This window comes from Heliconius melpomene, chromosome 3, assembly GCF_056956725.1.
Source record: "Heliconius melpomene rosina isolate 202511_hmr_F chromosome 3, ASM5695672v1, whole genome shotgun sequence".
Classification (NCBI taxonomy): domain Eukaryota; kingdom Metazoa; phylum Arthropoda; class Insecta; order Lepidoptera; family Nymphalidae; genus Heliconius; species Heliconius melpomene.
The window spans coordinates 1,505,074-1,525,041 of record NC_140391.1 but is presented as its reverse complement, the minus strand read 5'-3'; the positions used below and the strand labels follow the sequence as shown (position 1 = coordinate 1,525,041).

General features: G+C 32.4%; 1 protein-coding gene across 1 annotated transcript in view; it reads left to right on the top strand.

Annotated features, from left to right (window-relative positions):
- LOC146539800 (uncharacterized) overlaps positions 1 to 19,968 on the top strand; it is an 82,883-nt gene that overhangs the window by 56,083 nt on the left and 6,832 nt on the right. The window contains exon 3 of the mRNA XM_085207820.1: positions 1,366 to 1,501. Within this exon, the coding sequence (XP_085063946.1) occupies positions 1,366 to 1,501 (136 nt within the window). The remainder of the gene's footprint in view (positions 1 to 1,365; positions 1,502 to 19,968) is intronic.

Here is a 19,968-nt window from a genome sequence, read left to right as displayed (position 1 = left end):
ATATTATTAAGAAAAAATATTGTAAATCAAAAAATCATCCATTAAATTTGACGAAACCAGCTAACTCTTAGATGAAAGTTAAAGAGCAACTACCAAGGGTGCAAGTTTGTTAGTGATTACTAACAATTTCACTAAGTTTGTTGTTGACATAAACTTGTAGTTTCACTATAATTCAACGTATTGGATATTTCCTTGGAAGCGTAAAATATAGTTTGCACTTTGCTACCTTTCTAACTTTATAATGTCGCTGATAAAAGTTGATAGCGTAGTGTAGTGATAACGTCTTAGAAATGACCTTTCATATTTTCATTTCTTCGTATTGATCGAGGTAAAAGGTGGCAGTGAGCGGAGTATCTTAACACTAGCCCACTAATCTCTCTCTGCCTACCCTGCTTCATCATGAAGCTGAAAATAGTATCTACATTTTTCCTATTTGTATTAAACTTTTATTGGATTTGATTCAAAGTGAGTAAATACATATTGACAAACAGATAAAACTATGCATAATATTACTGGGAAATTCATGTAGGTGCGTGCGTGAAACGGAATATATAAACATAATATTTAAATACCGTATACTGGATATATATTTGTATTATATTTATTGAAAAGTGCACGTTGTTTATTCGTTTATTTATAAATGCTTAAGTAAATTTTATGTTGAGATAGTTTGTTCTTCGCTTTTATATGTTTTATTTCCAATAATATAACTTTGAATATATATTTTTTTCTAATTTACTATGCAAACTTGCTTATGTGATATTCTTGGGGGCAGGAGTTGTGTTCATTTATAATTTAGTCATCAAATCAGCTTTATGCTTTATCTGGCATTTGCCAGGGTAGGCAGTTCTGAGTTCTTTTGAGCAGAGACACAAGCTTGCGACTGTATACGCCACGATTGTGACTTCGATTACCACTAGGAGTAATGAAATATTAAATATTTTAATTTCCTCTGGTAACGAGGTTGGGTTCCGAAACTCAATAGTTAAAACTATGTTCTCGTGTTCCTTCTACCTACCCTATTATTTGCGGGTTACAGCAAGAAGATAAAAAAGGAGCGTGTTTGAAATCAGCTGGACTTTGTCTAAGTAGAGCGGAGCGGAGAGTGTGGATCGAAGTTAGAATCCAGTTCAAATCCATCGCAGAAGCGAAAAGATTTAATTGTGTTCATCATCATCATCATCAGCCTGTCCTCGTCCACTGCTCGACATAGGCCTCTCCAATTTAATTGTGTTAATTAATTAATTTACCGATACCGATGCCGATAATTAAATATATCGAAATTACGGGACAACTTCCATAGAGTCTAAGAATTATTAACACTTAAACAAAATTATTATTTAAAGTATCTACAATATATTTCAGATGAATCGATCAAACGGCACTCAAGTCCTCCTTCGGCGTCTGGAACTTGGTCTAGCTGGTAACTTCTCTTGCGAAGTCACTGCGGATTCACCCTCATTCGCCACTCAGATCGCTACAAAGTTTATCGATGTTATAGGTAAGTTAGATACTTTGAAAGTTAGTTTAAAATGAATTGAATTGCGGCGTTAAGTTACGTCTACATGTAATGTCTTGAATTCTGGCTGTATTAGAAAAATAAATCAACTAAGAGTAGTGAAAATCTTGGAATTTCATTACATCTATTCTATTGTTATACATTAATAGATATAAAATAACAATGGCACAGGGATCCAAGTGTGCGACTATAAACAAAACAGGTTGTGGGTTCGATTCCCACCCATGGCGCTAATGAAATATTTAATATTCCCTCTCTGGTAACGAGACGTTGAATTCCATTCATGCCTCGAGAATTCGGCTGAAAATGGGAAACGAAAGTGTCTATCTTACATTGTAGAATAAGCAGAGTTAAGACACTCCGCTCTCCAAATAAAAAAAATATATTAAAATAAGACATTATGACTTTAAGTATTTAAAGTATTAAAAAATAGGTTACGTAAAAAATGTAAAGGAACGTCTGCGTGTCTAAGTAACAATTTTGAGACATCTTCAGGTGACTCTCAAAAAATACCAACAATTCTCATTAAAATGTAACTTTCTACTAAAACTAGTCTAGTTCTACTAATATGTATGTATTTATGTATGTGAATGTCTGTGGTTTTCCTTATGTACTTTTATTTTTTAGATAAACATATAAGTGATATTTAACTCTAGTAGGACGCGGAGAGTCTTACCACTAGGTTCCCTCTGCCTACCCTGCTGTGTGTGAGAAACAGCGTGAAGCTGTTTTTAATTTACTCTAGTATCTTATTAAAACTCGTTAGCCATAAATAAAGTTACTTTTATTATACGTTAATATTGGAGTGGGTGCCAGATAAAGCAAAAATATATATAGAAAACTTCTAAATATACCAAATAAAAGCTAAATTAAATTAATCTATATATATTAAAGCTCTCTAAATCTCAGAAACTACAAGTGCTAGGAATCTCAAATTTTGCATAGGAGTTATTTATAGGGCGTAGGTGTTCGCTAAGACGGGAATTTGCAATATTCGACTTCTAGGAGGTTGTTTTTGGGGTCGAAAGTTTGTATGAAACTTCATTACTACAAATGCTAGGAGTCTCAAATTTTGCATAGACGTCACTAGGACGTAGCCATGGAGACAGAAATTAATAATAACATAGTTCACGCGGGTAAAACCGCGAGCGGGCTGCTAGTTCTATATATATTCTTCATAGATAGGTAAGTAATATGTAGAAATCTTTACCAAGAAGAAGCCAACGATATTTCCACATTCAAGACACAGCTTTTTCAATACATGGAAAACACATTTGAGCTATAAATTTTGCTGAAGTTCGCTAGATACCTCTTCAATTTCAACATCAAGCTATTTCATTGGAAGTTAGTTCCTGTTTAGTTGCACTAATTAGGATTTATAAAATGTACGAACTAAGCTAAGTTTCGCTGTAAATAGCTTAATTAAATCTAATATAGGTAAGTTATATTATCGTAGAGTTATTGGGATTTTCTAATGGAATAATATTTTTTAAAGCTTCAACTTTTTTTTTCTAAATATTCTAGAAGGGAAGGCAGAGACAACGTAGTGTCCGCATTTTCTGACTTACATTTATCAAATTTCTGCCTAAAATTTGAATTTATTATAATTTGAGTGGCAGAACTCAACGTCAACTGAAAATGTAAATAAAATTAAAAATAAAATGAGTGATGAGAATAATGATACATACAATGACCCATGAGTTGATCGATCTAAACAGTGTGTATCTAAAAAAAGTATAATAACCTACCCCAGAGTAAGATTCGAAACCACGACCCACGCGTATACACTCAACCACTACACCACTAGTCCACAATGTGTAATATTAATATGTTGATAGGTATTTACATAGAAATAATAACATTGTTTCAACGTTCTCTTAGAAACTGAGATAAACCGTATGTTAGGCGAGAGTAATGTGCCTCGAGCAGAAATACAATATATTTTCTTGTTCCTTAGAGATCATCTTCTCAGTTCTATTATTGTGATTGCCGTTTATGTTTCTATATATAGCTTTAATAAAATACAAGTATTAATATGTTTTTTTATACTTATTATACTAAAATTATAAGCGTATATTAAAATAGAAGCTGCCAGGGATTAAAGCGTGCGAGTGAAAAACGCGATGGTTGTAGGTTTGATTTCCACTACTGGGAATGTAACCCATAAACCTAATATTTACAGTCGAATTCTCTCACTGCGACACCATGACCTAATTTTTTTCGACTTCAAGGTGGTGACATAAAAAGAAACAGAGTCTATGTCACAAAAGAAATGTAAAATATCGTCATAACTTCCATAATAAATAGTTACAATTTTGCAACCTGAATTTCAGATTCAAGAAATTTTAATTAAAGCTCTCTTCGAATTTCACTTAACTTTAACGAAAGTCGCATTCGATCTTTTCAAAAGAAAATAACTTAATGTTACTTAGAAGTGCCTTTTAGACGGCTCGGACGTATTTTCGAACGATACTCATTAAAAATTTACGCTTTTTTCTCAACGTATGAATATAAATAATAGCGATGGTTCGATTCACAGTTCGGATGACAATGAGTATCGTACCCACAAGCCATTTGAGGCCAGCAGTGGCACATGCGTGTGACTAAACACGACAGGACTGGGTTCGATTTTCATTTATTTATTTTTTTCGCTCTGGTGTCGAGAAAAACAGCGGCGGTGGGTTCCGCTAAGCTCCTACTGTCCTGTTACATGTTGGATACAATGAGAACAAAATTGTTTTCTATGCTTTCACATAGATACAGAAATATCCACTATTCAGGACCTAGGTCCTTCATCACGCCAGCTCGATGATACCATAGTATTGCCACCTAAGCTAAAAAATAATATATCACTTAAGATACCAAAAATGTGTTAAAAAGGTGTGGTTAATTACAATACACGTTGTTTTAATGACTTTTATTGATCTAATTGATTTAACAAGGAATAGTTTAATAATATGATATAATACATAAAGCCTTCCGCAATAAATAAACTATTTAAAATATAAGAAATAAGTTTTCAATTCAATCAGTAGTTTGTGATTGTAGCGCGTTCAACTAAATAAACTCTTCAGCTTCATAATAGGAAAACTTTAGCTTAGCTTCATGATATAAGCTCATCTAATGTCGGATTTTTTCCCCAGATTATTATTTTAAAATTTTGAATAAAAGTTCCCATTTTTTTGTTTTTTCCGTTGTATTTAGAATTAAAAAAAATCATAACTATATTCAAAATTCATAACCATTTACTTACTTCATTTTCTCCATACATTATTTAGTTTTCCCATATTTAAATTTAATAATTTGAAATCTTTGATTTTGTAAACGAGACGGTTAACGCTGATGAAAATGTTGCTATATGCGAGATTCAACTTTTTTATTTATTTTACCTTCACGCTATATTCCGCACATAGCAGAGTAGGCAGAGAAACTTCGGAACCTAGTCTTAAAATTCACGGGGGAGTCCATGATGGAAGGCTTACCCGCAGCTGCCCCTGCCAGCCCTTACAAGGGCTGTAACGTTCCATTCGCCAGGTGCACAGATGTACATTTTTGAAAAATGGTTTATTAGTATAAATGCGAAATATACCTTTTATCTTTTATACAGCAACATTTTTCGTGAGTTTTAAACATTTTCATGATTTTCAAAAATGTATTTTACACTATATGGTATTTTTTTAATAGCTTACTTTAAAGCATTATCAAGTCAAAGTCAAAGTCAAAATATCTTTATTCCATAAAAATGCTTAACATTCACTTGGACATGTCATAAAAGATAAAAAAAAATGGAAAACAAAATAACCAAAAAAATGTGCAATTTTGACTTGAAAAAAGCCCGTTCAAATGGTTGAGCTCATGAGAAGATACAGGCAAAGAAACTCATGGCCACTCTTTTTAAATGCCAACATTTGTTATAAATCACAATTAACAATTTTAACTTAGAAATAGAGCAACTCATTTCCAAACATCTTTATCGCGAACATAATCTTTAACAGAGTAATAAGCTTTTTGGCAGAGCCTGTGCTTTACCACTTTTTTAAATTTGTTCAGTGATAAATTAACCACGTCGTTTGGAAGTTTGTTATAAAAGTGTATACTTTGACCTACGAATGAGTGAGACACTTTATGGAGCCTAGAGAAGGGCACAGCAAGCTTATTTTTATTTCTTAAATTATATTGATGGAGGTCACTGTTTTTATTAAATTTATTAATATTCTTATGCACATATACTAAGTTGTCGTAAATATATTGGGAGTGTAGTGTGAGGATGTTAAAGTCTTTAAATTTATTCCTTAGTGACTCCCGTGGACCCATTTTATAGACTGCTCGGACAGCCCGTTTTTGGAGCACAAAAATGGTATCTATTTCAGCGGCACTACCCCAAAGTAATAGGCCGTAAGACATAATGCTATGAAAATAGCTGAAGTATACTAAACGCGCGGTGTCAACATCGGTCAGTTGACGAATCTTGTGGACAGCATACGCTGCCGAACTAAGTCTACCAGATAAAGTTTCTATATGCGGACCCCATTGTAACTTAGCATCTAATGTTATACCTAAGAAAACAGTTTCATCAACTACTTTAAGTTCCTTATTGTTCATCAAAACCCTGGTTTCTACTTGTTGAACATTCTTAGTAAAGAACCTGATACATTTAGTTTTACTACTATTTAAAAGCAAGTTATTGGCACTAAACCAGTGCAATATCCTAGAAAGAGCATTGTTTACATCGTCAATTTCCAATTGCTGTCTATTAACCTTAAAAACTAAAGATGTATCATCTGCAAACAACACCATTTCACAGATATCTCTCATAAGGTGAGGTAAGTCATTAATGTACAAAAGGAACAAAAACGGACCCAGAATAGAGCCTTGTGGCACCCCCAATGCTACAGGTGACCCGTGTGATAGTTTCCCGTTAACATTTACCTTTTGAATCCTATCACTTAAATAAGAAGTGAGAAGATCCAAAGCAATGCCTCTTATACCATAGTGGTGTAGCTTCCTGATAAGAGTTTTATGCTGCACACAATCAAATGCTTTGGATAAGTCACAAAACACCCCAAAGGCATCACGTGACTCCTCCCAAGCCGCGAATACACTCTCTAATAATTTGACCCCAGCATCAGATGTTGACCTTCCACGAGTGAAACCAAATTGACCTGTGTGCAGTAATTTATTTTATTAAAATAAGTAAGAAGCTGACTGAGTATCAGCTTTTCAAAAATTTTACTAAACGTAGGTAGTACTGAAATCGGTCTGAAATTTGTGGGGTCTTGCGTACTACCTGATTTAAACAATGGAGTTATTTTACTATATTTCATCAAATCAGGAAACACTCCACAATCAATACATCTATTAAAAATTGTAACTAAATCAGGAATCAAAATATCAATTAAAGAATTTATGATATTAACTGAGACACCCCACAAGTCGGCTGTCTTTTTCATACTAATTGATTTGAAAGCTACACTAATGTCTGAATAATTTACATGACGGAAAACGAAACCATTATAAAATTCGGGAACATTGTCTTTAATTAACGATTCTGCAATAGTGGTGGAAGAACCTAAATCGTTTGTTAGACTGACTGGGAAAGTAGAGAAAAACTTTTCAAATGCAATGGCCACTTCCAAATCGGAATCAACAATGTGACCAATGTCAATACTAAGTTTAAAATTAGAATCTTTCACCCTAGTTCTCCCAGTCTCGGCATTAACAACCTTCCAAGTGGCTTCAATTTTATTATTACTATTTCTGATTTTTGTTTTAATAAATAAAGATTTAGCAATTTTGCAAACTCTTTTGAAAATTTTAGAGTAAGATTTTAAGTACTCTTTAAACTCTTCACCACTATTAAACTGTTTTTCATAATATAACATATACAGTGTCTCCCTACTCTTATAAATACCTGCTGTGGCCCAGTCTCCAAAGACAGGACTATCAGTAATTGTAATCTCTTTGGGAGTAAATATTGAATGAAATTTATTAATAAAAGAGTAAAAAAAAGAATTGTACAAAGAATTGGGAGGTAAAGTTATATCTAAAACTAGTAAATTAGTTAGTAAACTAACTCTCATACGTTCCAAACGACTAGCTGTGACAGGTACAACAGCAATTCTTTTCTTAGCCACCTGTTTTTTCTTACTATAGAATTCTACTAGCTGACCAGAGTGGTCAGAATCCAATTTATTAATAATGCTTTTGTAGCATGGAATAATGTCAGTAAATATGTTATCTATACTATAATATCTATAATATGTTATCTATACTACTAATTAGGATTTATAAAATGTACGAACTAAGCTAAGTTTCGCTGTAAATAGCTTAATTAAATCTAATATAGGTAAGTTATATTATCGTAGAGTTATTGGGATTTTCTAATGGAATAATATTTTTTAAAGCTTCAACTTTTTTTTTCTAAATATTCTAGAAGGGAAGGCAGAGACAACGTAGTGTCCGCATTTTCTGACTTACATTTATCAAATTTCTGCCTAAAATTTGAATTTATTATAATTTGAGTGGCAGAACTCAACGTCAACTGAAAATGTAAATAAAATTAAAAATAAAATGAGTGATGAGAATAATGATACATACAATGACCCATGAGTTGATCGATCTAAACAGTGTGTATCTAAAAAAAGTATAATAACCTACCCCAGAGTAAGATTCGAAACCACGACCCACGCGTATACACTCAACCACTACACCACTAGTCCACAATGTGTAATATTAATATGTTGATAGGTATTTACATAGAAATAATAACATTGTTTCAACGTTCTCTTAGAAACTGAGATAAACCGTATGTTAGGCGAGAGTAATGTGCCTCGAGCAGAAATACAATATATTTTCTTGTTCCTTAGAGATCATCTTCTCAGTTCTATTATTGTGATTGCCGTTTATGTTTCTATATATAGCTTTAATAAAATACAAGTATTAATATGTTTTTTTATACTTATTATACTAAAATTATAAGCGTATATTAAAATAGAAGCTGCCAGGGATTAAAGCGTGCGAGTGAAAAACGCGATGGTTGTAGGTTTGATTTCCACTACTGGGAATGTAACCCATAAACCTAATATTTACAGTCGAATTCTCTCACTGCGACACCATGACCTAATTTTTTTCGACTTCAAGGTGGTGACATAAAAAGAAACAGAGTCTATGTCACAAAAGAAATGTAAAATATCGTCATAACTTCCATAATAAATAGTTACAATTTTGCAACCTGAATTTCAGATTCAAGAAATTTTAATTAAAGCTCTCTTCGAATTTCACTTAACTTTAACGAAAGTCGCATTCGATCTTTTCAAAAGAAAATAACTTAATGTTACTTAGAAGTGCCTTTTAGACGGCTCGGACGTATTTTCGAACGATACTCATTAAAAATTTACGCTTTTTTCTCAACGTATGAATATAAATAATAGCGATGGTTCGATTCACAGTTCGGATGACAATGAGTATCGTACCCACAAGCCATTTGAGGCCAGCAGTGGCACATGCGTGTGACTAAACACGACAGGACTGGGTTCGATTTTCATTTATTTATTTTTTTCGCTCTGGTGTCGAGAAAAACAGCGGCGGTGGGTTCCGCTAAGCTCCTACTGTCCTGTTACATGTTGGATACAATGAGAACAAAATTGTTTTCTATGCTTTCACATAGATACAGAAATATCCACTATTCAGGACCTAGGTCCTTCATCACGCCAGCTCGATGATACCATAGTATTGCCACCTAAGCTAAAAAATAATATATCACTTAAGATACCAAAAATGTGTTAAAAAGGTGTGGTTAATTACAATACACGTTGTTTTAATGACTTTTATTGATCTAATTGATTTAACAAGGAATAGTTTAATAATATGATATAATACATAAAGCCTTCCGCAATAAATAAACTATTTAAAATATAAGAAATAAGTTTTCAATTCAATCAGTAGTTTGTGATTGTAGCGCGTTCAACTAAATAAACTCTTCAGCTTCATAATAGGAAAACTTTAGCTTAGCTTCATGATATAAGCTCATCTAATGTCGGATTTTTTCCCCAGATTATTATTTTAAAATTTTGAATAAAAGTTCCCATTTTTTTGTTTTTTCCGTTGTATTTAGAATTAAAAAAAATCATAACTATATTCAAAATTCATAACCATTTACTTACTTCATTTTTTCCATACATTATTTAGTTTTCCCATATTTAAATTTAATAATTTGAAATCTTTGATTTTGTAAACGAGACGGTTAACGCTGATAAAAATGTTGCTATATGCGAGATTCAACTTTTTTATTTATTTTACCTTCACGCTATATTCCGCACATAGCAGAGTAGGCAGAGAAACTTCGGAACCTAGTCTTAAAATTCACGGGGGAGTCCATGATGGAAGGCTTACCCGCAGCTGCCCCTGCCAGCCCTTACAAGGGCTGTAACGTTCCATTCGCCAGGTGCACAGATGTACATTTTTGAAAAATGGTTTATTAGTATAAATGCGAAATATACCTTTTATCTTTTATACAGCAACATTTTTCGTGAGTTTTAAACATTTTCATGATTTTCAAAAATGTATTTTACACTATATGGTATTTTTTTAATAGCTTACTTTAAAGCATTATCAAGTCAAAGTCAAAGTCAAAATATCTTTATTCCATAAAAATGCTTAACATTCACTTGGACATGTCATAAAAGATAAAAAAAAATGGAAAACAAAATAACCAAAAAAATGTGCAATTTTGACTTGAAAAAAGCCCGTTCAAATGGTTGAGCTCATGAGAAGATACAGGCAAAGAAACTCATGGCCACTCTTTTTAAATGCCAACATTTGTTATAAATCACAATTAACAATTTTAACTTAGAAATAGAGCAACTCATTTCCAAACATCTTTATCGCGAACATAATCTTTAACAGAGTAATAAGCTTTTTGGCAGAGCCTGTGCTTTACCACTTTTTTAAATTTGTTCAGTGATAAATTAACCACGTCGTTTGGAAGTTTGTTATAAAAGTGTATACTTTGACCTACGAATGAGTGAGACACTTTATGGAGCCTAGAGAAGGGCACAGCAAGCTTATTTTTATTTCTTAAATTATATTGATGGAGGTCACTGTTTTTATTAAATTTATTAATATTCTTATGCACATATACTAAGTTGTCGTAAATATATTGGGAGTGTAGTGTGAGGATGTTAAAGTCTTTAAATTTATTCCTTAGTGACTCCCGTGGACCCATTTTATAGACTGCTCGGACAGCCCGTTTTTGGAGCACAAAAATGGTATCTATTTCAGCGGCACTACCCCAAAGTAATAGGCCGTAAGACATAATGCTATGAAAATAGCTGAAGTATACTAAACGCGCGGTGTCAACATCGGTCAGTTGACGAATCTTGCGGACAGCATACGCTGCCGAACTAAGTCTACCAGATAAAGTTTCTATATGCGGACCCCATTGTAACTTAGCATCTAATGTTATACCTAAGAAAACAGTTTCATCAACTACTTTAAGTTCCTTATTGTTCATCAAAACCCTGGTTTCTACTTGTTGAACATTCTTAGTAAAGAACCTGATACATTTAGTTTTACTACTATTTAAAAGCAAGTTATTGGCACTAAACCAGTGCAATATCCTAGAAAGAGCATTGTTTACATCGTCAATTTCCAATTGCTGTCTATTAACCTTAAAAACTAAAGATGTATCATCTGCAAACAACACCATTTCACAGATATCTCTCATAAGGTGAGGTAAGTCATTAATGTACAAAAGGAACAAAAACGGACCCAGAATAGAGCCTTGTGGCACCCCCAATGCTACAGGTGACCCGTGTGATAGTTTCCCGTTAACATTTACCTTTTGAATCCTATCACTTAAATAAGAAGTGAGAAGATCCAAAGCAATGCCTCTTATACCATAGTGGTGTAGCTTCCTGATAAGAGTTTTATGCTGCACACAATCAAATGCTTTGGATAAGTCACAAAACACCCCAAAGGCATCACGTGACTCCTCCCAAGCCGCGAATACACTCTCTAATAATTTGACCCCAGCATCAGATGTTGACCTTCCACGAGTGAAACCAAATTGACCTGTGTGCAGTAATTTATTTTTATTAAAATAAGTAAGAAGCTGACTGAGTATCAGCTTTTCAAAAATTTTACTAAACGTAGGTAGTACTGAAATCGGTCTGAAATTTGTGGGGTCTTGCGTACTACCTGATTTAAACAATGGAGTTATTTTACTATATTTCATCAAATCAGGAAACACTCCACAATCAATACATCTATTAAAAATTGTAACTAAATCAGGAATCAAAATATCAATTAAAGAATTTATGATATTAACTGAGACACCCCACAAGTCGGCTGTCTTTTTCATACTAATTGATTTGAAAGCTACACTAATGTCTGAATAATTTACATGACGGAAAACGAAACCATTATAAAATTCGGGAACATTGTCTTTAATTAACGATTCTGCAATAGTGGTGGAAGAACCTAAATCGTTTGTTAGACTGACTGGGAAAGTAGAGAAAAACTTTTCAAATGCAATGGCCACTTCCAAATCGGAATCAACAATGTGACCAATGTCAATACTAAGTTTAAAATTAGAATCTTTCACCCTAGTTCTCCCAGTCTCGGCATTAACAACCTTCCAAGTGGCTTCAATTTTATTATTACTATTTCTGATTTTTGTTTTAATAAATAAAGATTTAGCAATTTTGCAAACTCTTTTGAAAATTTTAGAGTAAGATTTTAAGTACTCTTTAAACTCTTCACCACTATTAAACTGTTTTTCATAATATAACATATACAGTGTCTCCCTACTCTTATAAATACCTGCTGTGGCCCAGTCTCCAAAGACAGGACTATCAGTAATTGTAATCTCTTTGGGAGTAAATATTGAATGAAATTTATTAATAAAAGAGTAAAAAAAAGAATTGTACAAAGAATTGGGAGGTAAAGTTATATCTAAAACTAGTAAATTAGTTAGTAAACTAACTCTCATACGTTCCAAACGACTAGCTGTGACAGGTACAACAGCAATTCTTTTCTTAGCCACCTGTTTTTTCTTACTATAGAATTCTACTAGCTGACCAGAGTGGTCAGAATCCAATTTATTAATAATGCTTTTGTAGCATGGAATAATGTCAGTAAATATGTTATCTATACAAGTACTAGTCGTAGGAGTTATTCTGGTTGGCTCCATAAATAAATTAAGTAAATTGTGTGACTTAAAAAGACTTAATAAATTAATGGTGGGACTAAAACTTTCCAAAATATTAACATTAAAGTCCCCACACACTAACAAAGGCTTACCCGACTTGGTAAGTTTGCTTAAGGCCTCATCCATTACTTCTAAAAATAATTTTAAATTGGCGGAGGGAGGTCTGTATACACATATAACAATGAATTGCTCTAATTGAACACACGCTAATTCGATAGAACATTCTACAGAAAGGGACACAATATCTTTCCGTTCCTTGAACTTAAGGTTCTTGTTTAATATTATAAGCGACCCCCCGTGTATTGTGTTGATTCTGCAGAATGAGCTTCCTACCCGGTGGTTTCTGAAATTAAACATGAGCTGGTTCACCTTTAACCAATGTTCAGTAATACACAAAATACTAATTTCCTCCGAGTTCATGAATAATTCCAGCTCTAGCTGCTTGCCCCCCGTCAAGCAACAGATGTTCTGATGAACTAATCTAATAGAATTAACATTTTTATTATTATTTTTGCACGGATATTGTGATGATGTGCAATGTGCGTGATTATTGTAATTTAATTGTAAAGCTGGCTGGATCAAATGGATATTTAATAATAAATTAGAGCTAGAGGTTGCTACCTCTGTTGTCTGAGAAATTAATTTAAATGTTGAGAAATGTCAACAGAGTGTAAATTATTAGACATAATGTCAGAATAAATTGGAATGTCAGTCTGCTCAATAGAAGCAGTTGAAGTAGTAGCCAAGTTCTTGGCTGATAAGTCAAAATAATAGGATAGCACAGAAGCTATCTGTCTCTTAAACCTATGACCAAAATAATATTTACTTTGAGTCAAAAATAAAGTTTTACTAACTATTTTGTTAGTGTCAATTAAATGAAATTTGTCATTATATGTACTTATTGTGTGCAGAGTAGAGTTTAGCTTATATCTGTAATTATTTTCCGCTTCTGGCTGATTTTTACAATAAGGAAATGTAAACAAAATTATTTTACTTATATCTAAGTTTAATAATGACTTACAATACTCATTTAACTGTTTTTTGTTTAAATTTCCCCTATTACTTGATAATATAACAAGTTTGTCACACTTATTAAATTTATAACTTAAACTTCTCTGCATGAGAACTTCAAAGGATGCTGACGGATAACAAAAACTAACAGCTGACTGTCCCGGTAAACAAGAATTCAAAATTGAACCCATATTCCTTCCAATATCATCACTAAATAAAACTATGTTTTGTGCATTAACTAATGAACTAGGTTCATGAATTGATGCACGAAATGACTGCTGTGACCTGAACCTACTACTACTATTATTATGAAGGCTGTCACACAAGGGGTTGGTCAAGGGGACACACACCGGAGTACTTGCAGGTGATTGCTGTGATGAAGGGGCACAATCACAAGAGTGATTGTTGATTAAAGAATCAAAACGTTCAGTGTTATTTGTGGACAGTGTAATAAGATTGTCCATCACCTTGGAATACTCTTGTATTTCGTTCAATGAATTGACATACTTTTTATTAAGTATATCAAGGGAGTCTTTTAAATAATTAATTTCACTTTGTAGTGCTTGTGTATCAGCTTCATAATTTAACCTACACTTATTTAGTTTTTTTGTGCACATTTCTAAATCATCATATAGTTCCAATTTCTCCTTACTTAATTTTGCACACTTGGACATATAACTATGTTGTTTTATTAATTTTTTAGTTTTGACAATAAACTTATTGATTTTTATGTATTTTTTTAGTTTGTTTCTACTGCAGTGAGGCAGACTTGATCCTTTTTTAAGATTGAACAACGATGTGTCATTCTTGGTGAGATCTATTAATAGAATTTATTTATTCTTTAAAATACATTCATTTGAAACTATCTAGTCATCGTTTTAAATTAATTTAACTAGCTTTAACTACTAAAAAGATGAAAATGAAGCTTGGCTTCCAGAAAGCTATTATGAAGTCGATATTCACTGAAAGTTTTAAAAATTTCACCTCCAAGACGATAAATCGGAGTCGAAATGATCCGTAAAATTTTATCAGGTTTAATCCATAATGTGGTTTTCAGCAAAATTAGTAAAAGAGAAATCTCTGGCAAAAGCTAGTTTGATACGAAATGACGCGAGTGTCTCGTAGTGTCGAGACACTCGCCACACAATTCTCTCAGTTTGCTCTGCCATATGTAGTTGGTAATTTGGTGGCTTCAATAAACTTTTCTTTGCAGTAAAATTTCAATTTAAATAGTTAAATAATATTTTTGTACTTTTAGGCTATATACTGCACATACATAATATAGTAAGAAAAGAGGACGTGGAAACCTAATGTTAAGATACTCCGTTCCCATTAAAACACTTCCGTTCAATATTTTCCGCTGAATTTTTCAAGACATTGCATATTTCATAGCGGATCTTAACGCAGCGCTTTGTCTCGTTTCTAGAGGATGGAAATGAAAGATCATATTATATACGTCGTATATTTTATTATATGTACATATACCTTTATTACTAAATGATATAGTATGTATTTTACCTGATATTGGCACATTTCTTGGTAAATGTGTTTCAATTTGATAATCGAAATCGAAGTGTCGACTCCAATTACGTCTATTACGGCCTACTAATTAATGGAAACACTGAGCAATATTCAAATTAGTTATATGTTTTGGGTACTAGATATATAATTTATATAATTATTATTTTTTGCTTTTCTCGTCTCCCCTATCATTTAGGTATGTTTTTTTTTTTCATAAAATAAAAATTATATATAGGTAACTTTACCTACTAGTGGACCAGGTATAGGTGGTCCTATCAGGAAAAGAAGCGTTAACACAAATAAAAAAATAAAATAAAAAAAAATAATAAGTATCTAATGGTGAGGGATAAAATCGACGAAGTAATACTCAAACTAAAATAAATTTAACTGATTTACATTTCATATAATTTTGTACTTAATACCAATATCATTTATTTATTCTTTTCGCAAATCGTAATCGTGAACAAGTTCTTAGAAGGCATTACAAATAATGTCTAGAACATCTAGATAAAAGTTCCATCTATTTTCATGATAAACGAGGAAAAAGTTTATTAATATAATATTAATAAAATTCATTAGATGCTTATCAAATATTTTTGCCTTAAAAGTTTTAATCCAGATTAAAAAGTTATTTTGCATAAAAAATATGTTTTTTGTTTTAATGAATGCAAATGTAACGGAATCGAATCCTGCTTTTAATATTAGCAATTCCCCTTCATTAGAAATTATCAAATACACCATGTAGTGTCCACACTCCACTTTCCGCTCATTTTAGGGTTTCGTACTTCAAAAGTTAAATACGATTCCCCTGTAGGATCAGTTTGTTGTCCAAGATATTACAAATTGAGTGGTTCCAGAGTTAATGCCCCGGGGGAATTAATTGCCCCGAGTGGGTATCGAACCCACAACCGTCGCGTTTACAGGCAGATATTGTCACTAAAATGGATAATTTGCTCTAAAACAAAGTTACAGTATACACAATAGCGCATATAAATCTAATGATTGTATAGAAATGGACATTTCAAAACATACACTCGGCAAATTGGTCTCAATGTTTCCTTCATATATTGGATTTGTATTGGCATTGTATGTACGAGTACGTGTTACATGTACGTCGTCGTAGTTGTTCATTTTATTTGTTTTCTTGTTATATCATTATTTTTGAAAAATTTATGTGTTTTTATTTTATTCTCTTTTTGTCGATCGTTTCTTTTATAATTGAAATGAAATAAAAGAAACGATATCGCAATTGGCAAGAATATATAAACTGTACTGACAATTTTGGGTTCGATTTCTACTCGGGAGTGTTCCCCATAAATTATTGTGATATACGCTTAACTTTACTTTCAACTTAACGTCGTAATTTAATCTGGAACATAGGTTCATTCATAAATTTCTAGTCTTAAAAAAATGCGCCTACCCTACCGTACTATTTGGGATAAATAAAAATAAATAAATATAACTGAAATTCATTTTAATTAACTAATTTTCACATAATTTTATATTGACCATTTCATTATAGTATTGCAGTGGACGCAGCCGTACATTTTCAGTATAATTCTCGATTGGACAAACAATTTATTATTTGGTCTATTCAAAATCACTAATAGAGAATCTATCGAACACATACAGTCACTAATAGACAAATCAAACAAGCTATTGTCATATAAATTGAATTCTGAATATTTACGCAATTTTTTTTTGTTTTAATATACTTCACATTCCCAATATTCTAGATGGTGGTGGTGGTGGTGGATGGTGATTTCTTTTTTACCGTACGATCTTTTTCGTGTGTTTTCTATTCACCGTGACACAGGCGAAATGAGTAGTTATCTACTGATACACTGAAAAGTCATAATAACAGAACAGAACAGATTCTTTGCTAAAATTTTAATAGTATAGCTCTCGTTTAGCCTCGATAATGTGGACTATAAAAAAATAAATATATAGTTTTTAAATCTTTTCTTTATGCTAAATTCCAACTACGGCCAGTGGAAAGGAAGGTTTATAGGTGTTTTTTTAGCTTCACGTTGAATCCCTCACACAGCAGGGTATGCAGAACGAACCTAGTGTTTACACACTTCGTTCCCCGTTCGCCAGTTACCCCTGAATTCTCAAGGCATTGCGTGTTGAATGGCGGAACTCAACGCTGCGTTTTTTCTTTATACAAGGTTTAGGAAACCTACAAACGCCGTTTCAACATTCACACAATTTTACCCCTGCGTCACCACTTTAATTTATCATAGAAATGAAATTATCCACATTATCCGTAGACTATAAATAAATATTCCATCTAAACTATTCTATATTCATTGAAATAATCCAACAATTTATATTCTAGAATGTAGTATTATTACACTTACAGAAAACAAATGAAGTACCTGGGCGATGAATTATTCTATTTTATCTAGAAGTTTGTCCGTGAACACTTTAATGGAGTCTAGTTTGTTCTGAATATTGCCACTTATATTAGAACCATTACAATAGTTTATTACTGTAACTAGACACAACTATTATTTATTTATTGTATTTTATTACTTTTGTAAAATTAATTTTTATATGCGGCTTCGCCTGCATGCATGTGCCTAGAGATAGTAGGGGCCGGGTGGACTCCCAATTTTTTTTTTTATTTATTCTTAATAAGTACCACTAATGATGTTATTAATTAGGATCCCCGATAGTAACGAATTTATTTTATAGAAAAGTATAAAAATACAATTAGTATAATATACATAAATACATAATTTAGTAAAATGTGATATATGAACTCTTCTTTTTCAATAACACCTCTTACATAGTCAAATATAGCCTGATTTTAATTCATAAAAAAATATTTATAATCTTTGGACTAATAGTTTTATATGAATTTGTTTATATAAAATACATATCTGTAACTATTACTTGAACCAGTAACGAGCAGGGGAATGTTTTAACACCTGAACCTAGTTTGCGCTAATAGGACAATATCGCGCTTATGCATTTTCAGTTCTGTTTAACGTAACTAAAGCTTTTTTATTGTTTGTTATAAATTTAATCAAACAGTTGCTAGTGACGTCGTTCTGGATAATTGGAACGGTTCTAAGTGAAGTTATTATGAAGATTGTGAGTTCTAATCCTGAACTACGAACGTTTATTTTATTATTAAGACTGGACGTAAAGACGATTGTATTGTTTTTTATTAGCTTCGCACTGTACTCCATATAAAGCAGGGTAGGCAGAGGGAACCTGGGAACCTAATATTAAAACACTTTGTTTCATTTCCTCGAGTGGGAATCGAACTCACAACTGATACTTTTATTGTCGCACGCTTATGCCAATGCACCACGCCTGGTCTTACTGCGTTTTTTATCTTTTTTTATTTTTAATTTTTATGTATTGTTTTACGCCACAGACTTTAATCGACCATGCCTTTTTTGACCCTGTAGTTTTCTTAATTACGTTGTTGCTTGGTAGTGAAGTTCGTCATTATTTTAATAAAATTGACTACAGTTTCCTATATTAAATTTTAATATTATAAAATTGTATTTTATATTCAATATTTCTTATTAATTTCAAACTATGTTCCACATACAGTAGGGTAGACTGGAGAGCACTAGTATCAAATCTCCCTTATTTTCTTGTGTGATGTGTTAATATTATAATATTAAATCTGATTTATAATATCAATGCGTGAATTATTCAACACTTAATGCATAGATGATATTTTATTCTTGCAATTTTATAATTTACAATGATGGAATAAATACATTAATAAATATTTAATTTTAATTCTAAAGTATTAAAGAATATCAATCAGTGCATCCTGCATATAGCAAGGTGGGTGGAAAGACCCTAGCTAGTGTCAATACACTCTGTTAACTTCTTTTTTCACAGAAGCTCAAGATATTGCCAATTGGGTGGCGGAATTCAACGCCACTCTGTATCTACCTAAAATAGGGAAATAAAAATAATTAATTCCGATCAGGAATTGAACCCGCAATATCACGATTACTTGAGTTGTACAACTACGGCCTTACTAATAACCAAACTACCCAACAAACAAACCTGGCAGAACGAAGCAAAACATACGTTTTGATTTTCAATTCAAATGTTCTAAAGCAAATATTGTTAGAAGTCTTACAATCAAGCGGGTAAATAGAAGCTTACCTGTTTTATCGTAAGTACTTAATACAATCTGAACCAGTCCAAAACAAACTTGTACAGCTTTATAACGTTAGAAATAACTTAAATGTTCAACTTTAATCCAATTTAGCTGAAATATATCAGTTTATTAGTGCTTTTGGGATAGTATTTTAAGGTGGATTTAATTTTGTAGATGTTATCTACTTAAGTATATAGGTAGGGTAGAGTAGGGCTTGTTGAGCATAGAGAGATGTTGGGCAAGCAAAATATTTTATGCTATATTTCGTATAACAAATCATTTTATGGTAGAAAGAAAAGTCAGTTAGCCTGTAAAAAATAATTGAAAAATATTTGATAATCAAATTACATTACTCCCTTATCCATTATAGGCCAGTCGTGGCGCAGGGGTACAAATTGTGACTATAAATCGACTGGTTGTGGGTTCGATCCCCACATGAAGAAATGAAATAATTATTTCAAAAATATATTTCCATTTCTTCGCTCTGGTTTCGAGGCAAAGGGCGGCGTTGAGTTCCGCCATTCAATACGTAACGAAAAGTTGGGAACGAAGTGTCTTAACACTGGG